Genomic DNA, 26,467 nt, shown 5'->3' on the forward strand with positions numbered 1-26,467 from the left:
CATGCCCTATTATTAGACTGAGCAACAGTTGATGGAAGGACCATACTGTATGGTAGTCGGGAGTCTAAATATTCCCACTAATATTTACCTAATCTCTAGTCTCATAGATTATTGGTAGATAGTCACCCATGGTGACGAACATTTCTGATTAATGATTAATTAATTTAATTAATTAATTATGTTGGACACAAGCCCAAATTTAGTAGAGAGCGAACTTAAAGACTTACACAAATCCTTATAGAAGTGGTAGAATTAATTTAAAATTTATCTAGAAGAAATTAACAAATTTAATTCATGCAGAATATAAATGAGTGGAAAATCGTAAAATAAAGTACTAGAAAATAAGAGTATAAATGGGTGAAATAAAAGTGTAATTTCTAGGTTTTTGTGTACAAAAAGAGATTGATATTAAAGTAAAGCTCTAATTACGAAATTGAAGTGTTTCTTTCAGCTAAAAACTTAAAGCATAAAGGTGAAAGTTGCAGTATGAAGGTCCTAGGTCAAAACATGTTCTCTTCAGCTGAGGGAGCTCTCGATTTATGGACAACCACCATCAGTTAGTTGGAGAAAATCACGAATAGGGGGAGTAGGATCTCATAGTGATTAGATATGACTGAACGCAACAAGGATGTGGTGGAGGGTCCCTAGCGGTTGCGGGATCCCCCTCAAGATTCGGCAAAGAGTTATCTCTTAATGTTTGGAGACCTACCATTCCTATTGGAGTTTCCCGAATTAATTAACAAACAAATACAGTTGATGCTGTATTATATATAGATCTGAAAATATACTAAAACTCTTAAACTCATTAAAATTTTGCATTAAATAATTTTCGATACAGATGGTTATCCATAGCCGGTAGACTTTCGGGAAGAACAACAAACGACGCAAAGGACATCTGGAAACTGCCACACTGGGAAAACAGGGAGGGAAAGTCGAAAAATCCATTACCTCTTAAGACCAAAACCTCGAATTCCTTCCAACTTCCTAGTACATTGATTGAACTTATACCAAAATTAAAAGTTCAGGTTGGACTTTTAGGTACAAGGATTGTTGGGTGGCATAACCTACATATTCAGCTGTTCATGCAAGGACGGCTCCACGTGCAAGAATTGAAGTACCTTCCTAACACTCGGTTGCGGCTCTCACCTCCGAATTGTCAGATTCCCTTCTACAGCTTGTCCTTTGTGCTTAGTCTGGCAGGGGAGGGAAGGAGTGAAGGCTTAGGTTACTTTTGCTATAGCAGTCGGGGGGTTGAGGGGTCGCCTTAGTAAATTTTGATATGCAAAAAATTTCACCAACTAATTAGTGCATGGCTTTAGTCTCACTAGAACAAATATAGTATTTTGTTATGTTTATAATTATTATGGACAAAAGTAAAATAGTTATATTGAAATAATTATTATGGATAAAAGTGAAATAATTATTATGGCATAAATCAACTTCTAAGGGTTGGTGTGAGATGTTACAAGTCGAGTACCTTAAGACAGGGCATCGAGAGTCTTAAAAAAACTTGCACTAAATATTGCATTTATTGGATGAATGTCGTATTTCATCACCGACAGATGTAGGTCATCAATGCAATTTTAGTAGGTTAGTCGACATAGGTTGCCAGCTGACTGAACCGACCCGCGCAAATCGGTAGAAGGATGGAACTTGTATAGAACTTGGTGACTAAGTTTTTACACTAATATTCACCTAGTCTCTAGTGCCAAGCACCGTTATTAAACACCCACCCATGGTGACGGGCGTTTCTCATTAAATGTTAATCATAAATAATTAATTAAATATATTTAATTAATTAATTGTATTGGACACAAGCCCAAAACTAGTTGAGAATGAACCTAAAGAGTCACAAACAAATCAATGTGCAAGTGATGGAATTAATTCGCAACTACTTATCAACGAAGTGAATTAATTTAGGGTAAATGTTACATTTGGTTCCTTAAGTTTTGATTCAGAATCACTTTAGTCTTTAAGGCTCTGTTTACTTTGAGAATGGAATTAAATGAGTGATAGGATTATCCTTTACTAAATGAATGATTAAAAGCCCTGTATTAACAGTAAGGTGTTTACTTATTTATTTTCCTAAAGCCATCACATTGGCTTAGGAAGGTCACCATTGTTTCCGGCACAAGAAGAAGGTAAGAAGATCTTCAAGTATCATAGAAGAAGGAGAATAAGAGTCGGTGCAGTGAGAAGAGGGAAAGAGGAGAAATGAGCATTAGGTTTAGGGTTAGGGAATAAGTAGTAAGAATCCAAACGAGGTCGGGGCAGAGCGGATCGGTGATTGGGCCATCCAGGTCGGTCGGGTGTGGGCTTGCCAAGTGGGCATTTTAATTAAGTTATTGCCCACATAATACAACACCATCCTACTCATAATTAAATTAAAGATTAATGTTATAGTTCATGGCAGGAAGAACTATGTCGACATAAAAACATACCACCGCAATGACTCTCATTAAGCACTACTAGTTGTGATTATGAAGAGTCGTGACTCAATGAAAGATTGTGACTCAACTGATCCAATTGGTCCTCTCTCTACCCTACAACATAACCTCAAATATACTAGAAAGAATCAATCATTCAAAATAGGAGTCAAGGGAGAGAAAATAACATTCTTCAAAAGTTCTATGCCATATTCTAGAGCTCAATATAAGTGAACAATTATGGAGAATGTATGTCTTCTTCTTTTATTGAATTATGTGAAATCATGAAGTTCTAAGATCGTCTATTTATATATGTAAATAATATATTGTGGATGAAATATGATTATTGGTATATATTACTTTTTAAATTTATTGTAGTTGCATGACGAACATTTGTTGGTTGGTGCAATTGCATGAGATGTATAGTACTTCATATGTGTGTGTGTGTGTGTGTACAAGCTAGTTAGCTTATCTATACTTATTGAATAGCAACTTATTCTCCTTTTCGTACATTTTTCAGCAAATAATTCACAGAGCCGAATTGAATGATAAACTGTGTCGTCAGTCTTATAGGTGGGTCAACAGTGTTATCTTGAGCTTGAAATTTTAACTACACAATTATAGAGTGTTAGACTTTGACTGAAATTGTATTTAATGATTTCTTATATAACTAGAACTTTTACTTTTTTCCTGCTGCAGGGGTCCATAAATACTACTACTCAGCAGTAAATACAATGTTTTTATAATGCTTAAATATATTTTTTGTCTGTAATTTTGGTACTTTGGTACTTTTATCTTTATCTTTCTAGGGATTGCAAATAATTCTGTAATTTTTTGATATTTCACGACTTTGGTCCTTCAGGCGTTGCATTATAAAAGTTGTCGGAACAAATCATGTGCCCTTCTCGATTTCTGTATTTTTTATCCTTTATTTTTTTAGGAGCTGAAAAAGGGTCTTATAACTTTTCACATTTTTCCATTTTGGTCCTTTCAATGTCGAATTTTGCAAAAGTTGTCGAAATAAATCTTATGCCACATTATTCACTTTTTAATTTTTTGTTTATATTGGTAAAAGTGAACCAATCAAAACAAAAACCTCAATTTAAATGAACTACGTGACGAGCAAATAATTTATTCTGATGAATTTTAGAAAAATCCAGCAATAGAAGAATCAAAATTGTGAAATGTCAAAAATTAACAAGAGTTTTTTGCAATCATGGAAAGATAAATGCCAAAGTGCCAAAAATAGAGGATCAAAAGTACATTTAGGTCTTTTTTATAATGTTTTTAATTACTTGAGGCATGGATAATATATTGGTTAAAGTATAGGATTTTATCGTATTGATTTTATTTGAAATATTTTATAAAATGAATTATAGTTATGATTAATGATATTAAAGCATAGTAACGTAATGAGTGCGACAACAGTGCTCATAAAACTCAATTTTTATAATTTTTATAGTTTAAAAATTGTCACACACGCCGATTAATTAGGAAAAAACTCTTCCCCAAATAGATTCGATCGATCCAAATCAATTACAAAATAAGTGTATCATGCATGTTATGCAGTTAGTCACTGTTTTTGAATTTTACATCAATCACACGATAAATATATTATATTTAACATATATTTAATCCAAATTCAACCGATCGACACAAGTTCACATCTGAATCTCCCCACTACTTACTTGATGAAAATTTTTGCATTTCAAAATTTACTAAGGCGACCCCTCAACCCCCGACAGTGGATAGCACAAGTAACCTATTATAAGCCTTCACTCCCTACCCTTCCCTGTCAGACTAAGCACAAAGGACAAGCCCTAGAGAGGTGAAAGCGGAAACCGAATGTTGGCAAGGAACTTCAATTCTTGCACGTGGAGCCGTCCTTGCATGAACAGCTGAACATGTAGGTTATGCCACCCAACAATCCTTGTACCTAAAAGTCCAACCTTAACTTGTTTGTTCGTCCTTGCATGGGGGTCCGACCTTCGTGTCGTTTATTGTTCTCTTCGGAAGTCTACAAGCTACCAATGAAACGTAGTATTTCTTTTCATGATTTTATATACGGGTTATGATCAAAAGTAAAAAATTAATATTTTGATGAATATTGTTAATTATAATTAACTATTATTGTTGTTTTTATAAGTGAGATCAAAAAATAATGACAAATATTGATTAGTTATAGTTAAGAATTTATGTTATCACATATGTTTTGTCTGGTTGTTATAAAAAGTATTACGCTATAGAAGAATAGTTCAGTAGCTACCGAAAAGTTTGATACTAATTAAAATCATCATTAGCAAGTAATTTTTTTTATGGAATAATGCAAATTAACAATGAGAATTTTATTTATTAATTAACTCGACACTGATTTTTTTCATAACTATTAATTGAGCCGTTTCTTGTATTTTGAATTTATTATAGTTTTTAAACAATAAAATTTGTAATAAAAATAATTTATTTTTTTTATATTGCCTGCGCATGCCCTTCAACATTTCCACTTCATGCAATCAGCTTAGCTCTATTGAAAATTTTGTTACGCAATGAAAAATTAAAAAATTGTAAATATTAAGTTGCGTGAGCATTATACAATTCATTATTAATACGACAATTTTTTATTATTTAATTTATACACAAAATACAGAGAAATATACCTAGGACCAATCATTTAATTCTGACCTGACCAATCATTTGATTTTGTAAGTTTTCTACTGTCCGTAAGGAACTTTCTTCACCCACTGTTGGTCTGTTGTTGCATGCACGTACAGTTGAGTGACAAAGGCTCACGTCATGGTTGTTGCACATTTTGGTCCCATAGGATATAAAGTTGTTTTTATTTTGTGGAATCAAATGTACCATAAGTTTCATGTTATGGGATCAAATATGCTAATTTTTTATTCTGTGGGACCAAAAATATTACAATATTTATCTTATGAAACTAAATGTGCTAAACCCGTAAACAATAGGACCTAAAGTGCAACTTCTCCTGTCCCACTGCTATCAATTCCAAATGTCCCTCATGGTTTTACAAAATTTTCGGTAGAAAAATATGTGTTTTCATTTTCAGTTTTTAATTTTTAGTGAAAAATATGTGGTTTTAATTTTGTAAAGATTTTGGTTCGAAATGAGCATATGGTTGAACTAATTAATAAAATTATATTTCTCATTGAACCGTGGTGTTAAAGTTTTATAAATCAAATGAAAATACATAAAAATAAATATATTTTTATTTTAGTTACTGTTTTAAAAACTGAAAATTAAAAACAAAAAACACCAAAAATTACGTCACATCAGCAGTAGAACTGATAACCTGATAAGGTTCTCATGGTTCGACATCCTATAAAGTTATGTTTTAGCGTACTCTAATCCAACTCATCATTTTATGAGGGTTGCTTATTTCAGTAACTATGATAGGTGCTCATGGACCTGTCAACTATTTCATAAAAAAATAAATCAACAACAACTAATTATACCTGTTATTGTATTTTGGAAATATTTGTGTTTATATATATGATTAATTAATCAAAATAGCAGATAGCCAGATTGATGTTTGACTAACCCGGCGTTTGGCAGAGTTTATAAGCTCCTCAATAAATCTTATGTGATATTTGAGATTGTATATGAATTTATAAAATTTTAAAATAAAAAGAATTGGATCTTATAAGTTTTTTCAGGAAAAAGTTAATTTTCCCCGACTTTTTTTAGAATATTTTTAAGCGCTTTAATCTTAATATCCAATAAACAAAAATACACTTATATTCTGTTAGTATCCTTTAAATAACTAGCATTTTTCCCTCCAAAACAAAATGATCTATTTATATATATAATTTTAAATTCTAAAATTTTGATGGTTTTTTGGTTCATTATTATTATAATTAGCATGAAGAGCTTATTGCATGCGCCGAATGCTCTATAATCTTGTAAATTTTAAATTCTTATTTATCCAAACACTTTAAAAATTATTAAAATAACTGTAAGATGTTTCAAAATAAATTTAGCCAAATACCCTTTTTCACATGCTTAGACGTGTCAAATAGTTCTATATAAACCATACGTCGTAGATCCCACAACATAGAGAGTTGCAGAAGCAGCAAAGAGAGGTCTAGAACACAATATGAAGAACAATATGTCCGATGGAGTGAGGAAAGGTACTTGGACCCCTGAAGAAGATGCCCTCTTGAAGAAATGCATTGAGAACTACGGAGAAGGGAAGTGGCATCTCGTCCCTATAAGAGCAAGTAATTATAGTTTTGTGTCAATTCACTAACAATTCTGCATGCTAAAATTGCATATTTTCTTGCATGCAAGCCCAAGTTGCTAGTTTGGGTTGAATTTGCAGGACTGAACAGATGCAGGAAGAGTTGCAGGTTGAGATGGTTGAATTATCTCAAGCCAGATATTAACAAAGGTCGATTTACAAAAGATGAAGTTGATCTCATTATCAGGCTTCATAAGCTATTAGGCAACAGGTAAGTTACTTACTTAATTTGAGTCCACTGTCCAATTTTTATTTTAGGTTGCATTTGGATTTACGGATTTAAAATCATAAATTTTTTGTATATGTTTGGAGAATTCTAAATTTAAAGGATTTCAAATTCTTTCGTTCTGATTCTGAACTATATTATGATAAATATGTATGGATTTCAAATTGAGTCGTTTGAAAAAAAATTTCTAAATTTTTCGTTCAAATTCAAATACAGTACCCTTAGTTTATTTTGGGTTCTAACGGAAATTAAATATGACAAAACAAAAAGGAAAAATAGTATTAAATAAGATAGTTATGAACATATTTAAAATGAGGAAGCATTATCATAATTTTCAATTTTCTCTATAATAAGCACTTTCTCAAAAGTAGAAACCCTCAATGGAAGAAAACACATAACAATAATTTTTGTTTTCTAATAACAATTAATTAGAACTATTATTTTATCACATTTTACCCCTTTTAATTATGTACATATGATAATTACAGAAGACAGAGGTACTATGATTATAAGTAGAACATTCTCAAAGAGGGTTAGGGGTTATATAAAATTTAAGAGTTAAAGTCTAATTACATTATTTCCAAATTTGTCCAATCTTTTATAAATTTTTAAATTAATTATTCAAATAAATACAGTTGATATTGTATTATACATAAATTTTTAAAAAAATACTGTAACTCTTAAACTCATTAAAACTTTGCGTTAATAATTATCATGGATTTAATGCAATTTACCTCCCAATGATATTGTAAATGAATGAATTACTCTTTTATAAAAAAAAATAAATAATAGTAATTTGTCCCCCTATGTTTTTCAAAAGGAAAAATTACACTCTCCTTTCCTGAGGTTTGGTGTAATTACAAAATAGACCCCCTGTGGTTTGCGCAATTACATTTAACACCCCTAAGGTTTGCGTTCGTCTAACAAATGAGTTCTTCCATTAGTCAAAATTCATTAAATTTGCTGATATTAACAACAACAAAAAAAAAACTGAATGAAATTGATATTTATCCTTGATTGACTTATTGCAAGTCAAATAATTTTTTTCGGACTAAACTACCCTTATAACGGTGAAGATATACCTTGTCACATGCATTAACGTATGAAAACATATAAGGGTAATTTGATCATAAAAAAAATTTATTTGATTTGCAATAAATCAATCAGGGGTTAATATAATTTTTTTTTTCTAATTTCTTTTGTTAATATTAGCAAATTCGGTGAATTTTGACTAAATAAAGGACTTATTTGTTAAACATAAACAAACTTCATAGGTGCTACATGTAATTTCTCAAACCACAGGAAGTCTACGTATAAACCTCAGGGAAAGGAAGTGTAATTATTCCTTTTTAAAATAAAGCAATTTACAAAAGTCAATTACTTCATTTTAAAAAAATACATAGAGGTAAAATAGCTGCATTTTCTTAAAAACAAGGAAGTAAATTGTTGTCTTTTTTATGAGTAATAATGTACTCATTTGTTATATTACAAAGAAATTGCTTGCATATTTTTCCTTTTCAATATAGATGGTCGTTGATAGCTGGTAGACTTCCGGGAAGAACAGGAAACGACGTGAAGAACTTCTGGAACAGCCACATTAATAAAACGGGGAGGGCCGAAGTCGAGAAAACCATTACCTCTACCAACATCTTAAGACCCCGACCTCGGATTCCTTCCAATCTGCAAGTGCCATGGCCCAGGGAAACAAGAAAAACAGTACCTCAATCCAATAATCTTGTCCCGACAACTGATGGAGCTCCTGAAAACAAGCAACATCCATCGACCAAAGTTGATGAATGCATAAGGTGGTGGAGCAACTTGCTTGAAATGACCAATATGGAAACTGTGGTGGTTGACGATATCGAGAAACAAACAGGGGAGACGTCGACGGTTCTGCATGATCTTGCAGTGCCGTCGCCGAAGGTGATGGATGAGTCTGGTGATATGAACGTCGATGTGGATCTCGGGGAACTTATGCGCTTTTGCGACGAATGGTAATTCGTGTTGCATGTTTGTCGCTAGATTGAATTAAATGTCTTTATTACAGTAATTGTTGAGTGCCATAACCTATTCAACAATGAATTAATGTTTCTTTCTTTTGTGGGGTATGAGTACAAAGCTTAGTGAAAAGCTGTATAAGTTGAAAGCGAACGACCACCTCTCCTTTGTCTGAGATGATACGGAGACAAATATTTCTATTTGTTTACATCTCTACTTTTATTTTTATATTAGTGAAATATGTATTTTTGGGGAAATAGAAGTTCCATAAGTTAAGTTCATGTCAATTTTGGTTCTATTTATTATGAGATTAGCACTTTTAGTTCCATAACTTACAAAAATTAGTATTTTTTATTCTCATGCACTTTTCCATCTACATTTTAACAATGTAGGTCACATTGCTGTTAAATATTTTTGGTTAGAGGAAAAATTTGTACTTTTTTCAATAGTAGCATATGAGTGCTTCATTTAGCCTATTTGATCCATTTGTGGAAGACATGATTCTTTGTATTGCTTATACTTGACTTCAACTTATAGAAATATGAGAAGGATAAGATTCAATTTTTGTGAAGAAGAGATGTTTATTACCCTAATTTTCTTTAAACTTTATTTTTTCCCTCAAATATAGTTATATCTTTCCCCAAAATGGTCTCAAATTGGACAATAAATCAAGTTTCTCTCCAGCCAAAAATACTTAATGATCACACGCTAAGTACGTGAGCTACACCGTTAATTGTGGACAAAAAAATGGATGATGACCAAAAGTTGTATTTTTTTTAAGTTACAGAATTAAAAGTGCTAATCCTGTAATGAATAAAACCAAAAGTAAAACGAGCCTAACTTATAGGACCAAAAATTTTATTTCTCCTGTATTTTTTAATGCAGTATAAGTATGTGCACATTACTTAAGTTATATTTTTGTGAGCATGTATTTCCGTAACAATGTTAAGATAATTGCAAAAGTGGATATACGAGATAAATCTACCGAAAAATATAGGTATAAATTGGGATAAAAATTAGCATGCATATATGTTGGTGAAAAGTAGATGTTCATACAGTAAGTGCAAAAACGTAAATTCAAAACCACATATGAGGTTACATCCAACCTGTTTAGAAAAAAATTTGTGGACAGTTCACTGTAAAAAAAATTAATTGTTTGGAATGGGTATTTGGAACGGGTGATATATAATTTGGAACAGGTGGTCAATATTTGGTACGGATTTTGTAATGTGAAAAACACCCATAACACGTATTTTCGTTACAAAAAAATTGTAACGGTGTCAGAAAAGCCGTCTGAAATTAGGGCCGGCTCTTGTGACGGTTTGCCGTACCCGTTAGAATAGTTGATTGATAAACGGAATTCAAGTTGTACCTGTTTCTTAAACAACATTCTCGCTATAAAAGAATGCGATATTTGTAACGGCTCATTTCGAACGGCCGTATGCACTACTTTGTTACATATTTATAACGGATAGGATATGATGACGTCATGTAAGGGTTGGTAACAATTTAAGTTATTTGTAACGGCCGAAGCCATTATAATATTAACGTATCCGTAAAGTCGTTTAAAGATTATGGCCATTACAATGTGTAATGATTTTTTTAATTATTTGTGAAGTTAGGGATGGCCATCTTTTCGTATAATGTCAACTGTCACAAAACACATTACATATATTTGGCTTTTACTATTTTCATATGAATTCTGTAACGACGCGAAATATTTGTAACAGCTCCTGTGAAAAATGTGAAGTCGTTACAATGATCATGGAAAAAACCACGAGAAAGTGTATGTTGAAAAGGTGTTACAAAAACTGCGTGAGTATCGACAATTGTTTTTACCAGATAGTATTACAAAAACTGTTCCAAACGCGAGCATTAATATGATGGCTATATTTTTTAATGGCTATATTTTTCATTCCAAAGGCCGTCACAATAGCCCGTACAAAATAGCTTATATATGTGTAGCAAGTTGTTTTTATTTTACTTTATTTGTTGTAGAATTGCTTATTAACCACACACACTCTCAATATCTCTTTGATTTTCGTGCATATACACTTGATCAGTTAGATTATTGCTTAATTTTTGGACCGGCAACTGCTAATTTGTTGAGCTTGTTGATCAAGTAACAATGACTAATTTACCCCTTTTGTTAATTAAATTATAGTTTACTTATTTTAATTTTGTGATTTTTTTAATCTTATATGTTATGTATTCTTAATTAGTGTAATGTAATATTTATAAATTTATAGGTCGGATTATATAATGAAATATATATGTAAACATGTGAATATGCAGTTATATATCATCATGTTACGACAACTGAGGAAATGGATGTTGATAAGAACCTCCCGAGGAGGGCAGGTCTTACACCATAGTTTGATAATGGGGTCAAGACTTTCATAGAATGGGCCAAGTGTCAGCATGGACATATGGATAGAGACAAAATTAGGTGCCCTTGTCGGATGTGCAAAACACAAAGTTCTGAATACCCGACGATGTCGGTTATCACTTGTGTATGCGGGGGTTTATGCCAGAATATTATAGTTGGACTTCGCATGGCAAGGAGAGAGTGTAGGAGTACTTTAATGTTGTGACTGCCCCTCTAGTTCAAGCGGAGCAAACCCCAACTGCCGATGAGGATGGTAATTATTCAGACTAGGGTCATGAACAATAAATAGATAGGGTGCAGAGGATGGTTTTTTATGCAGCCGGATCGAGTTATTTTTCTTCTTACCACTATGGTGTGCTTGATGATGGTACGAGATCCTACCCTACTAATGCCGGTCATTGTTCATTTTATTACGGCAGTTGCCCCTTTAATTATGTGTCAGGGTTGGCAGACCGATTTTATGGTGTAGTGCATGCTGCTAACCAGTCATTGTGGGATGATTGCACCGAATCTCAATTGACATCTGTTGCTAAGTTGATGAATATCAAGGCGGACGACCATATTTCTGAGCGATCATATGGTCAAATATCCCAATGGGCTCATAAAATATTGCCCCCGGTCACACCCTATCAGGAGATTACTACAGTACGAAAAAGTTGATAAAGGATTTCGATTTACCCATTGAGAAGATTGACTGTAAGAATAGTTGCATGTTGTACTGGAAGTACGACGTTGATTTGGAATACTACAAGTTTTGTGGATACACTAGGTACAAGCAGACACAAGAGCGAGACCCAAGCCGCAAGAAAAGTACTGTTTTGAGGTATCTACCGCTTACTCCCCGTATGCTGTTCTTATATGCTTCGAGAGCAACTGTGGAGCACATGACATTACAGAGAAATATACCTAGGACCAATCATTTAATTCTGACCTAACCAATCATTTGATTTTGGAAGTTTTCTACTGTCCCTTAGGTTCGTAAGGAACTTACTTCACCCACTGTTGGTCTGTTGTTGCGCATGTACAGTTGAGTGACAAAGGCTCACGTCATGGTTTTCATTTTCGGTAGGAGAATATGTGTTTTCATTTTCAGGTTTTAATTTTTATTGAAAAATATGTGGTTTTAATTTTGTAAAGAGATTGGTTTGAAATGAGAATATAGTTGAATTAATTAATAAAATTATATTTTATATTGAACCGTGGTGTTAAATTTTTATAAATAAAATAAAAATACATAAAAATAAATATATTTTTATTTTAGTTACTGTTTTAAAAACTGAGAATTAAAGATAAAAACACAAAAGATTACATCACATTAGCAGTGGAACTAAAATTAATGTAAATTATGAAATCACCGTTTCTATAACTAAAAAAAAAAAGAAAAGAGGATATATTTCCTATTAAAGAAGAAAATCGAAAGTAAAATATAAATTGACTCACTAATCTTTAAAATTTCAAATAAAGTTGATAAAGTAAAATACATCAAATTGATAAGAAACATGATGCAGTATCTTGAAGAAGATGAAAGTAGTAAAAGAATGAATAAAAAAGATGACATTAAAATTTAAACGCCAAACATCGGGAGATGATTAATAATGTCATCTAAAAATTCCAAAAATTTCATGAAACCAAATAAGATAATTTCTTCCACCAACAAAATCAGACAAGCAAATAAATAACAAAACTATGTGTTAACATAACTTATTTAGTCATTGTTATTTCGCTTTTGAATTTTCATTGAATGGAAGCTTTTACAATAATTTCTAAAAGTTCATATTCACTTAACTTGATGAATAAGATGTTTTTTATTTATAAAGTACCTATTAAATTTCAAAATAATGATATGAATTACTTTATATTTTTGCTTAATTGAACTTTTAGAATATTATTGCTTAATGAAATACCAACATCTTGTCGAAATAATAAGTATCACGTTCAATGCATATGGTTCCTACTATTAATAATGAAAAAGTAACATAACATACGACTTTTTTTCCTCTCATCTAAAGTTCTACATCAAATCAAACAGATGCAATGCGTCAACGACTACCTCATTTAAAAGCTTAAGCAGAACTTTTGGATCAGTCTGGGATTGATGCACTTGAACAACAATAAATCCAGGGAGAATGAAATAAAACGTACAACAAATTCCCAATAGCATAAAGTGAGGCCATCAACCATATTCAAAATAACTAAGAAATGCTTCATATTGTAAATTAGAAAGGTTACATTACAGTACCAGAATGTAACAACCATAGAGACCGGCGGGCAGTGCTTAAGCCTTACACCACAACTTATTCTTCACGGGTGGAATATTAAGTATGATGACATGTCGACGAGCGAGCTTAATGGTAAAACAGTTCTAATGTTCAACAAAGTTGCAAACGCAGAAAATGGTAAAGAGTCTCCAATCTCCATCACACTGTGTTCTTCATGCAGTGAAAGATACATAATGACGTCCCATAAAATATATACAACAAAAGTATACACGAGCATAACATCTGGGCTCAGAATTTATTCACTAAACTATATTCGAATGATTTAATCTGGAGGAGTATATATGGAGAAATAGCAGTTACTGACCTCATATTGTTGAGAACGCATTCACACGTTTGCAGATTTTCATAAACCTTGAAAGAATCAAGCAGAAATGTGGTACGACTTATCAATCTCTCTGATGTTTAGTGAGGAACGGAACAGAACAAAAATGTCGGTCTTGAGTCAGATACATTGGAATATGGCAGCTGTATGATTAAATCCACAAGATATTTGTAATGCTTTAAGGCTCTTGTTAAAGTCAAGCAACATTGGTTCAGTGTAGTCAATATCGTCACCTTGACCCTTCAAATGGCAATATAATTTCGTTGTAGATTAGTGAAAATGTAGACATAAATCTAAAGATGAGATCAGTACATAGTGGAGTAATACATCATGGAAAATAAAACAAAAAATCCCTTTTGCGGTTTTTCTTTCTATAGAAAGGATGAGAAGAATGACAGACGTGATGGGCACCACAACCGTCTGAAGTGGGAAGCAATTTTGACACATGGAAATTGGACGCAATCTCAAACAACACATATGATCATCAATTTGGACTATTTATTTGGTGTATCCATTGCATACTGCTGCACAAATCAATCCTATCCTCATCTAAATTACGAATCGTCTCTTACTAGAGTTCTGTCGATTTCAACTTCAGGCTAATCCAAATAGCTCTTTGATAAGAGGCAATTTGCTTGATCCTACAAACTCCTTAAAATATTTTATAAGTTGTTTTGTTTAACAGCTCATAAAACGTGGTAAAGTATTCGATTTTTTCTTAAACAAAGTAGCTTATAAAATCCAAAATGTTAAAATTTCGCAAGCTACTTTATGAAAAGGAAAGAGTTCCTAAGTTATTTTTAAGATCTTGACAAACTTCTTAATTGTATTAATTAAAAATTCGTCATCAGTAATGACTGACATCTTTTAATTTTATGATTTTATTTTATCAAAACACTTCAAATGCTTCTTTTTTTAAAACATTGAGCATCTTAGAAAATGTATTAGCTTATAAGTTCTTTTACACAACCTTAGCTGAACACCAACTGATTCTGCAATTGACTTTAGTTTATAAATCAAATGGGTTTTTAGCACTTTAAGGAACATCAGTGATAAACAACTCGGCTCTTACCCTCCAATGATCTTGGTCCTTAAATTTTAAGTCAATGTTCATCTCAACATATACTTTTTAATCACCTATATTTTGCTTTGCACTGCAAACACAAAGGTTATGTTTCAACCTATTATGTTAAAGAGGAAAAAGAAATTGATCTTAAATATATGAGAGTGTTGTACGGAGATAGAGATTAGAAAAGAGGAAAAATGTACTGTTTTCTTGAAACTGTTAAAATGGCTGAAATGTAAAGGAAGAAACATAGTGCTTAGCTCCCACCTGAATTCTCACAGAGAAACCAGAAGGAAAGCTTGTGCATGTATTGGTATACTACCCAAACTACTATTTTAATATTCTTTGTGTGTTTATTCCATAAGATAGATCTCGGAACGTGAAAGAAAACGGTATCAGCCTGTGTACCAACAACTCAGAAATAGCTAAATCTCATCATCTACCTATGGGCAGTAGTGAGAATATAAGAAGACAGTTCCCAGTTTTTAATTTTCGAAACACATGTTTGGAGTGAAAACATATTTGTTCATATATATTCTTATTCAAACCATCATTATATATATACATGCATATATCATTTTTCTCTGTCATTAACATAATAAACTAATAATATAGTTTTTCATAATGCATTAATATGACATCACTAACAATTCTATATAACTAATTAATTTTAATTAAATAAAAAATGTATAGATGTCACACTACTAACAATATAAAAAAAAACTATTAAGTTTATTAAAACAAAAGAATATATTGATTTGACACCACTAATAATATAAAAATACAATCTAATCAATTAATCCAATCATTTTTTTGTTTTTCCTACAAAAGATTAAGTTGTATAAGCATCTTGAGAACGAATGACCCTCTCTAAAATAATGTGTTTGGATGCATGAATTTGAATTTTATAAAAAGATTTAGACAAGGTACTTCAAATGTGTAAATAAAGTTTAAAACCCATCAATTTCACAAACATAGTTCTTGTTCTAGATGAGAATGGAATCATTTGTCATCCTTATAGAGTTATCCAAACGTATCCAAAGGATTTGTTACTAGGAATTTGAAATTCAAATTTTAAATCCATCAATGCAAATGTAACTTAATTATTTTCACATGGACAAATTCTAAAGGCTGAACAGAATCAGATATAACTGAATAGAGAAGAAATTATGCAACGGATATGAAAGAAATAAACGGCTAACCAATTGTCCGCCTGGTGAATGCCCGTCTTCTTTAAATGTTCCATTTGAACCACCCCAGCCCCACGTGTAAACATCGCCTCCTACACATCAGTAAATAATTTGGATCACTAAGAATCAGACCATACATATAACAGAAAACTTGTTACTTCTCCATCTTGGATTGGGAAGAGAATAAATTATATAAAACTATAAACCATATAAAGTGTTCATGATAGGAATTAGTGGGGTTGCAAATGTCTTTCACAACATGCCAGTAAACAATAAAGTGCGTCTGGTTTAGGAATTACAACAGGATATTCACTATACATATGAACATTATTTGCATAGAAAGTTGATCAAGTTGTATGTTAATTTTGCAAACAATATAGTAGACAAAGTATACCAATATTAATCAGAATACTAGTCAGAGTGTTTACCAGAAATTGCTGCTGTATGCTTCCAACCACAGGATACCTGGATACAATAAAATTGTAAAACATATAAGATAGAGCGTGACTATTCTTAAATTAGAAAAACATCTTCGTATATATATCATTATTGTATAAAGAGATAGACTCAATTATGAGTTAAAGAATGGCATTTCTAGCAGAAGGAACGCAATAACATATGCACCCAAAATTTCTAGATAAGTTGTCATTACAAACCTTGCTAACAGGCTGCCTAGAGAATGGACCTTCAACTCTTTCAGGTGAATCATTGATATCTGTGCCGCTGATATATAATGTCAACCAAATGAGAAAATAAATAAATAAATAAAAAATATGCCAACCAAATGACTACATGAAGTATCTATTGTTTGCATGCAGAAAAGGTAACATAACCAGTTACTTTTAAGAAACACCTATATGTAAGTGCATATACCCGATACCAAGACAACCATTCTCATTGGAGCCCCATGTGTACAGTTCTCCACCGTCTGCTTGATAAAAGATATTACATACAGGAATCAGCTTTCCAGAAAAGAGCAGGCTACAGATGCACAACAAAGTAACATGTTGAACATAGAATCAACAAATGAGAAGAAACTTTAAACATCTCAATAAATCTGAGGATGGTTTCTTCAACTATCAAACGACCTATGAGAATTGGTTAAGATGCGAAAAACAGATTTCTTTTACATATATAAAGTAAAATAATGGGATGAAAACTTTCTTTTTGCAAGTATGACAAGATAGAACAGGAAAATCTCAAGCTCTCTCTTAATTCCTCATAAAGAGTAATTGCAATTTAAAATCTCAGTTTCCTGACGTAGGGAAGAACTGCTCCCTCTGAACTAACATCTAGGATGAAACAAGAGTGGCATCCAAGGGAAGTTTTGAAAAAAATAAGATCCATGCATCTGTCTGTGACTGAAACAACCAAAACAGAAATGTTACATTAAAAAAAACAAGATCAGAAATGTTAAATTAAAAAAGGAAAAAAGAGATGAGAAATGTGAAAGTAAATGTGCGTACTGGATATTAGTTCTAAAATGCATAGATGGCATAAACCAACCAGAGAAGCAAAATATCAGTACAAAATATCTCCCTAGGCTGTCCTACCCAACATGGAGATGCTCCAGCTACATGAAATATTTCTTCATTTTAGACATGCTTGGAAAGGAAACTGAAGCGAAAAAATTACTTAGGCGAAAGGATTACTTGAAATAACACAGGTGTGGTAACCGCCACAGGCCACCTCTTCTGAAAATGGGAGTGCACTAATTGCAGCTGGAGTTGTCACACTCTTTGCTTTGCCAAAACCCTAATGGTCAAAAAAGATATTAATATCTGTCAGACTGAAAACAACAAGAACCGTGAGTTTAAACAAAATGTAGATTGCTCGAAAACTGAAGGATTTAAATGTTACCCATTTTCCTAATTCTCTTTCTCCAAAGAAATACACGGAACCATTTTCTGTGAAATTCAAACAAATGTGAAGTCAGGATTCAGTGTTTGAGATGTTCAAATCAACAGAGCACATTAAACATAAAAGCATAAGTGATATACCACAAATGCAGGCAGAATGCATCATTCCAGCAGAAACACTTTTGACCTAACATTGTAAAACCAATATTGTGAACATCTGGTAAACAAAATGTGCTCAGACTGGAAGATTTCATCAAAGTGATATATGGAACCAAATCACGAAAAATGATGCCAGAATACATGTACCTTGACTCCCTCAAACCCCTTGATTAGCCGTGGTGTATACTCACTGCATTTGAGACCAGAGACAGAAAGATTTAATATAAAAATGGGGATAAACAGAAAGCTGATAGCTGATACAAATTGCTTCATAGAAATAATAGGGCTTATTTCATTATCCCCACTTTGAAATAGCTAAATTCCATGTCCTCCTCTTCATCTTTCATAATTACAAAAACCTGCCCTTGAAATTTGCTCCATTACAAAGGCCAGATGCAAGTCAAATTATCAGTTATAGAATGACTTTCTGCCTCTTTGTGTCATGGTAATTATTTATGCATCCTAAAGAGGTATATCTTTAAATACTTTTCCTGAAGGTGTTTTTGCAATGAATCCCATACAAATGTCGTAGTCTTCAAAGATAAAAGTATCAAAAATATAAATGTCATTTTGTTCCCCAACTGTACAAAGAGTGTGGTTAGATCTTGAAATTAAACCTTTAGAACACACTAAATTCCAACTTTTACTATTCTGAATTACTTTAAGGAGGTACAATCCTATAAAACCTAAATGGACACTATCACCCATCCATCCTCTATCATGTGTTCCTCCCTCTTCCTCTCCAATTTTTAATCTTTGCTCTTGCTTCGTTTTCAGAAACCAAACCTCTCTTTATAAGGTCTGCAAGTTGTAGTCTGGTAACAAGCATTTAACGAAACTTAGGAATTTTCAGGATCATCTAAAAACTCTAACTATCAGTTGCTAATTTAAAGATACAAAAGAACCTGCCACTTTTTTGAAATCCCAAAATGCTTGATTCATGTCCATGACCAAGTCGTCCAGACTCACCTCCTCCCCAACTCAAAGCTTCGCCGTTATCTGGGCAACAGATGTATAGTTGAGGACAATGTAAAACAATTGTCAACAGAGCAATAAACCAGTAACTGTGAAGTCCGAAGAATATAACAAGGTGAATTCCTCATAAGTACTTCCAGATATTGTATCCCGACCTGTAACAGCAATTGAGTGTTCAAATCCTAAAGATACCATTTTAATGGCAACTCCATCCAAGCATTCAACTTTACGGGGAAGAGGAATGATCTTTTCTGCCTCTGCAGATTGTTACCAAAATTGAGTTGTTATTATAATCAGTGGTTGACACAACATTATCGCAGCACTACCAAAATGAATTGTATTACAGAATCAACACTTGATATGAGATACGGAGGAGAAAATTAATGAAACAATCAAAGAGCAATCTGTTCGGGAGGAGGTAGTCAATCATTGTTCTCATTGTAATTAGTATCATTGATGATGATGAAAAGATATTTAGTCTATATGGATTATAAGGGACCCAAATGATTTTTATTCAAATACTTTAGCAGGGCTAATTATGAATTACCATTTGCAGTCACTTAAAAGACCAAAAACCATAAGACAGTATCAGAAGGCCCTAAGGCCGTTTGCTTACTTTTTCCAAGGCCAAGCTGTCCATTTGCATTTTTCCCCCATACATAGAGTTCTCCATCAACTACAACAGCACAAATAGACTATGATGAAAGGGGAAAAAACATGAAAAGGATTCTACAACATAGATTAGAAAATAACACACCCGTAATAGCAGCAGAATGATGGTAACCAGCTGCAATTTTGATAATCTTTTTAGGAATACGTGAAACCCTGTGAGGCTCCTGCAATAATTATTTCCAAATGAACACAATTTTTTTCAAGTGCAGCATCTACTCTAGGCAAAATAATAAGTTATTCCACTTGTCAGAGTATTAAATACATATGAAAAATAAAATCAGAAAAATTTCATTAGCAAACAAAAGCACAGAGATTTAGACATCATATATAACTTACTTGAGAATAAAGATATACGAGCAATCAACCATTACAATAAGAAGGATTTCCATTATGTTTCTTCCACCTCCAATCTATCTATACAAGTTTTGCACATTACTTCAAGAAGAAACCAGATGTGGGAGAATATGTTTCTGAGAAAGTAGTACAATCAGGAAGAACAGAAGCCTGAAGAAACCATAATGAATTATCTCGTGCATTGTTCCTTCTCACAAATGGAGATGAGATATACAACTCTTGTTTGACAGCACAAACTGAAGGATGTAAACTCCTCTCACGCCTTCTAGTCAACTAGATTTATAACCTTCCACAAGCAGTTATGCAATATCTTGTAGGGCATAAGCAGCATTGCCCCTTGAAATAAGGATCTTTATTTGAGTTTTTACATGTATCTGCTTTTTAATTTTAAATATAGCAAACTCCATAATTAAACATTATAGGAACTAATTGAACCTTTTAATAGCCCAAAGTGTCAATCAGTTTCCATGTCTCATCTATGCTGAATAACATCCCTTTCTCTTTGTTCCGTGTCTCTCACACGGAACCTACCATATAAAAGCTTTCCTATGGAGAACTCATTAATATCCTTAGAGCATAATCGTTGTAGTAGAGCTAGAGATAGTAAATCCTATTTAAATGCATATCCTAAAGGGCATGTTGGTGAATTTGGGGGGAATAGAATAAACTTAGGAATGGAATAAAAATATGAATGAAATGATTTTGTTATATCATTTCCATGTTTGGTTACCAAAGGAATGAAAAAAAGAATTGAATCAAAACTTTCCAAATTATCATTTATATGTTTTGTAAATAATGAAACTTAAAAATTAAAAAATAAAAAAAAACAACTAAGCAACATTGCATTACAGAAGAAATATTATTTTGAAGTGTAAAATTAATTATAAATTTATAACATATATTTTTGGATGTTTTCATATATCTAAATTAGTCTAATAAATACTTCTTATTTATATACTTCAACATACATATCGAAAATATAGAATACAACAATATATGGTATATATGATATTATATAATACTTTATCCATATAATAATATTTGGTAAAATGCATATAAAGATGTTACTAACTTTATATTATATTTAATAAAATATTTAAAAATTTAAATTTTTATATTTTATTTTTTATTTTTGGTAACATATATTTAAATATTTTATATTGATATTATTTTACTTAATGTATTCAAAATAATTCATAATTTTGTGACTATAAATCTTGCAGGTATGATTTTATTAAAAGTTAGTTTAGCAATATATAAAAATAATCTATTCCCAACCTATTGGGAATAGCTAAACCCATGGGTAAGTAGGGGAATGCCTAATCCCATATTTATAGGAATGGCCAATCCTAACGGAATGAGTATTGATATTCCTAAGTTATACCAAGCATGTGTTTGGAATGAGTTTAGGAATACTCATCCATTCCTTACCTATTCCCTCGTACCAATCATACTAAAAGATCAAAATATAACGAACAATGTTTTGACACTTTAAGCATTTGCGTATAAATTAACACTGCATATCCGCTATTTCTGGCAGGAATGGGTTTGACAAAACCAGGATATGACCGGCCAAAGTTCCATGTTGGACCCCCTAGAGCCACCTTATAATTATAAAAATACTAAAAAGATAAGGTCCCCATTGTTAACAAAGGACTAATTACTTAAAATTTTATATGTACATGTTCTAGGTTTTGAAACACTAAAAATACAAACATATTGATTATATTCATATACATTAGAATACAAACTATTATCAGATTTTATCTTGTGACTTCGATGCAGAGAGTAATGTATTTATGATTTATATGGGAGTATGTATATAATGTATGCATATATGGATATATACATGACACAAAAATATACATAGTAGACTTTAAAAATGTATGATATTTTAATTCAACTGGGTCAGGCTCCAAAACTAGAACATAAGACCCATTCTAAGACCCTTTCTATTTTCAAGATTAAGGGGGTCCTGAGCCTGTTTAGACCTCCCATACCTATTTCCATCCCCAGTTCTTCTCTTACTTTAGAAAAGGTACTTTAAAGCATGAATAATGCGAACAAAAACAAAAGCTGCTATGAATCTTCATGAACTTAGCAGCAATTGCAATTGTTTCTATTTCTCTTGGTTCTTTACAAACTTCTTACATTCATTGTTATAACTCCATTCCATCTCTCATTGTTACTCGAGGAATTTTCAGGCTAATGTAAATTTCTCTTTTGGTGGTCTGCAAGTGCCAAGTTGTCCTGCTTCTAACCCACTTGAAATCTCTTTACATTAATGAGTGGCGATGTAGGGCTAATGCATGTTTCAGAATTGACAGTCAGAAGAAGCTGTTTTCAGCTTTCTCCTGAGAAAAATGTTGATAGAGAGATAGAGGGGGACTGGAAGGGAAGGAAATACCTTCATAGAAATAGAAAATAATATCAGCCAAAAATTGACAAATAATACTACCAGAAATTCACCTTCAAGTGCAACAGATTTTTCTACCATATATCTAACAACAAAACCACAGTATAAGCAATGTGGCAGCAAATGTTTGTACCAAGAGAAAAGACGAATCAAGTTAGGATCAAGGAATTTATTTTGAAGCACTATAAAGCATCAAAACCATTGAAAAGAAAACACTGACTCAGACTTAGCGAACCCAAAAGGAAATGGACCATCAGATGAATAAGCTCCAAATATAAGATGGTCAAGCTGTGATCTTTGGGATATCATACAGTTGTATAATTTTGAGAATCTGATATTCCTAGCTGTCCGAAGTCATTGAGACCAGTAGCATATACATCTCCAGTTTCTGCAAATGCAAGATACTCGATTTTATGAGCCTCATGAAATTGAAAGAATTATCCATATCTAATAAAATATTGAAACTAGTTGTCAATTTGCTTTGCAAAATGACTAGTGGAATCCTAGAGTATGCTGTATGCATCTGGAATAAACATGAAGATGAAGTAATGAAGGATCTGACCAGGCTTGTCAAGGCCTCATTCACTCCACGTAAAGCATCACATATACATGAATAACTGAGAAATTCTAGTAAGAAAAGCTAGAATTTTGCTGGTAAACCTATTCGTTTTCACTAGTAAGCTAGCAGCCCAAATTTTCTCTTTTCCTCATAAAATTTTATAGTATTTTATGCAGAATCGGAAGTGCAAGATCATTAAATTTTCAGAGCTCGTAAATGCGTGTCCAACAAGTGAAATCTTGGCCAAGAAACTATGGAAAAACTCTAATCCTACTAGCAAACTTTCTTATGTTAAAAAGCCAGACCAAGTAGTGGTGATAGCACAATAATAGAAAGCATCAGGCACAATTTTACGATGTTGTACCAAATGCTCCAGAAGGCGTCCTATCATTACGCATAATCACAACAAACAAAAGAGAAAGCTCCAGTAATACTGCAAACATCGTTAACTTATAAGCCATGGCATACAAATCTATAAATTCTCAGCAACATAGGTTAACAAAACATTGCAGCCTGCACCTAGAGGCTGATGATAAACACCACAAATATTCTCATTTTGCAGCATTGTAGGTCATTGTAAATTTGGAAGGTCAAACATCTACAGTCAATATGAGCGAGGCAAATAAATGCCTGGTGAGACCTCATTTATAATGCAAAAATAGTATACAATTGGCACAAAGGGAAATGAGTTGGCTGTGAAATCTATTGATCCAAAAACTGACCACCTTTTTTCCAGCAAACCTACCAACCAATTCAATATTCAACAGAAATTTCTCTTTTCATTAGAAAAAGGCTTACTCCAGAACTGCAAGCTTATGATCCTTAACTCATTTAAGCCTGAACTTTGCGTTGGATCGGAAAAACTAAAGTACAAAAATCTTTGCGTTGAAGCAAAAATTTGCACCAGAAAGTAAGGAAAATAATATAGCAACTTCCTAGTTGAAGAGCAACATCAACCGCAGGTAAACACAACATTCTAAATCATGTCTATCTACAACTTTTTCCATGTGAAAAACACATGCTTGAAAAGATGCCTAGATGTCAGTCCTGAATTCCTGACCACACACACAAGTAAGCAGTCCATTCAGAAATTTAAAAAATCCTTAATCGCATGTATGTCCAACCAAAGACTAAACCTGCATTAATCTTTCAGCAAATAAATCACCAAACCTAGACATAAAAAACGAATATCCAGAGGATAAAATCAGAAAATAGAAAATCGTGGAATACGCAATTCACCAGTTAGAAAAAGAGTGTGAGCACCCCCGCAAGCGACCTCCTGCAAACTCTGATCATCAAAAGCAGATGGAAAAATAGGCTTAGGCCTCCACTGCGATTCCAAATTGCCTAATCCCAGCCTGCCAAAATCTCCATTCCCCCACAGAGCCGCGAACTGCTTCCCATTACTCAATTCTTCAGCAAAACCTTCGCTCCTGCCACTTTCAACGGAAGCCCGTCTTCTAAAACTTGAACCGAAGGCTAATCCTTCTTTCCTGTTCACCAAATTTGACAACCGAGCGAGATTTTTCATGCAAGCACGACTTCTGAACACTATCATTTTTCAGAATTTGGAGGAGAACCCAACTGGGGCTCATGTAAAATTCAAGAATTTTGAGTTCTTGCTTTTGCTTTTTGATGATTCTCAAAGGTTGTAGAAGATGGAAGATTCGAAGGAGTGGGTAATAGCGATCGATTGATGGTTTGAAATAGCGCAACGTAACGTCTATGTTTGATGTTGGGGCGTTGGACACTTCAGTCTTCACTAATGAAGTTATTATAGTTGGAACTAGGTGGACTAAATTGCATATTTGGTACTACAAAAAAGGGTCGCTGTCATTTTCGATCCCATATTTTACAGAAATTTGTTTTTAGTCCCAAAAAATTATAAATAGTTGCAACACTCATTTTTAATTTTCCATCAATATTTGATAGAAAGTTGTATGCTCAGTGCGTGTGCCATTAATTCAGCTGGGGTCACGTTTTTAAATTACTAAACTACCATGTTTTAAATTATACATATCTTAAAAATATAATATAGAAAATATAATTTAAGTTAGATGTATATATAAAGAAATTTAAAAAAAAAAATATAAATTGGAAAAATGATGATAACTTGCCGACAGACAGGAGATTGGCGGTGGATGTGGTATCAAAATGCTCGCCATCGGATTGGCTTTCCAACGATGGTAGACTCAATCGAAAGGTGGTTGAACGGCGGAGAAAAAAATGATAGAAGATGGGGACAGAGATTAGAGTTTTTTGAGAAAAAAGTAGATATAACTTGCCAACTGATTAGAGATTTCCAGTGGGTGAGGTATCAAAATGTTCATCGTCGGATGGGTTTTCCGACGATGGTGAGCTTGCATCGAGAAGTGATCGGACAGTGGAGAAAAAAGCGCTAGAAAATGGGGGGCATGGGTTAGGATTTTTTGAGCAAAAAATTGAGATATCTTGCCAACGAATTGAAAATTTGCGGTGGGAGGGGTTTCAAAATGCTTGTCATTGGAGGTGCTTTCCGAGGTGGTAAGCTCGCGCTGAGAAGTGGTCGGATGGTGGAGATATGGGAGGAGAAGAAAACTAGATTTAGGATCTATATATTAAAAAAAAAAATCATTATCTCTATATTAAAATAATATATTTGAGTTAACGGCACTTTGACACTTTTCGTTAAATATTGACGGAAAATTAAAAATGGACCAACTTTGCAACTATTTTAATCTTTTGGGACTAAAAACAAATTCCTGTAAATCATGAGACCAAAAAGGGCACCACCCTCCTTTATAGGACCAAATATGCAATTTAGCTGAACTAGGGAGGTATAGTATAGTTCGTGTCGTAAAGTTGCTAAGAGTTTTACAGGCATAGTTGAAAATAATTTAGCCGTGACTTTATCATGGCCTCCACAATTCTTTTGTTGTTATTGATATATGATATCTGTAGGAAAAAAATATTTACACTTTTATTATAATATTACAAACAAGTAAATTACTATTCTATTAAAAAAAATAGCAATTCATCCGTCGGTATTTTTTAAAATACAGCAACTTACCTTTCTGTGTTTTTCAAAATGAAGTAATATTTACGTCCCCGTCTAAGGAGGTGAATTGCTTCATTTTTAAAAATATAGGAGGTAAATTACTATTTTTCTATCATATGAGGTAATTTACTCATTTACAATATTATAGGGGGATAAATTGTATTAAGCCCTCTGTATATATTACGAAGTTTGATCTTGATGATATAAAAAAACAATATATGATAAGTCTGTATATATAACAAAGTTTGACCCACTATATATTGATTATTTGCATATGTACGA

General features: G+C 32.7%; 2 protein-coding genes across 6 annotated transcripts; one reads left to right on the forward strand and one right to left on the reverse strand.

The window, feature by feature from the left end:
- The first annotated feature begins 6,540 nt into the window (after positions 1–6,540).
- On the forward strand, positions 6,541–9,007 carry LOC105176081 (transcription factor MYB114-like). The gene is made up of 3 exons (XM_011098780.2): positions 6,541–6,664; positions 6,766–6,895; positions 8,437–9,007. The coding sequence occupies exons 1-3, from the start codon at positions 6,541–6,543 to the stop codon at positions 8,906–8,908; spliced, it is 726 nt and encodes a 241-aa protein (XP_011097082.1). The 3' UTR covers positions 8,909–9,007.
- Positions 9,008–13,452: 4,445 nt separating this feature from the next.
- RUG1 (Regulator of chromosome condensation (RCC1) family protein) lies at positions 13,453–24,891 on the reverse strand. Of its 5 annotated transcripts, none has more exons than XM_020698584.2 (15): positions 24,388–24,891; positions 22,901–22,977; positions 19,905–19,983; positions 19,764–19,823; positions 19,303–19,404; positions 19,078–19,171; positions 18,320–18,362; positions 18,155–18,200; positions 18,015–18,061; positions 17,807–17,909; positions 17,028–17,082; positions 16,811–16,877; positions 16,583–16,619; positions 16,167–16,246; positions 13,453–13,927 (listed from the first exon to the last, which is right to left on the reverse strand). In XM_020698584.2, the coding sequence occupies exons 1-15, from the start codon at positions 24,704–24,706 to the stop codon at positions 13,805–13,807; spliced, it is 1,332 nt and encodes a 443-aa protein (XP_020554243.1). In that variant the 5' UTR covers positions 24,707–24,891; the 3' UTR covers positions 13,453–13,804. The 5 variants fall into 5 exon arrangements, with proteins under 5 accessions (XP_020554243.1, XP_011097040.1, XP_020554242.1 ...); XM_011098738.3 differs by having other exon boundaries at positions 13,453–14,138; XM_020698583.2 differs by having other exon boundaries at positions 17,028–17,085.
- Positions 24,892–26,467: the final 1,576 nt, after the last annotated feature.

This window comes from Sesamum indicum, linkage group LG13 (assembly GCF_026168435.1).
Source record: "Sesamum indicum cultivar Baizhima isolate 11 linkage group LG13, ASM2616843v1, whole genome shotgun sequence".
Lineage (NCBI taxonomy): Eukaryota > Viridiplantae > Streptophyta > Magnoliopsida > Lamiales > Pedaliaceae > Sesamum > Sesamum indicum.

Coding starts and splice junctions, on each gene's coding strand:
- LOC105176081 (XM_011098780.2), top strand. CDS start 6,541: ATGAAGAACAATATGTCCGATGGAGTGAGGAAAGGTACTTGGACCCCT. Junction 6,665..6,765: donor TCTCGTCCCTATAAGAGCAA/GTAATTATAGTT, acceptor TTGAATTTGCAG/GACTGAACAGATGCAGGAAG. Junction 6,896..8,436: donor CATAAGCTATTAGGCAACAG/GTAAGTTACTTA, acceptor TTTTCAATATAG/ATGGTCGTTGATAGCTGGTA.
- RUG1 (XM_020698583.2), bottom strand. CDS start 24,706: ATGATAGTGTTCAGAAGTCGTGCTTGCATGAAAAATCTCGCTCGGTTG. Junction 19,405..19,763: donor ACAGCTTGGCCTTGGAAAAA/GTAAGCAAACGG, acceptor AACAATCTGCAG/AGGCAGAAAAGATCATTCCT. Junction 18,062..18,154: donor GCATTCTGCCTGCATTTGTG/GTATATCACTTA, acceptor TGAATTTCACAG/AAAATGGTTCCGTGTATTTC.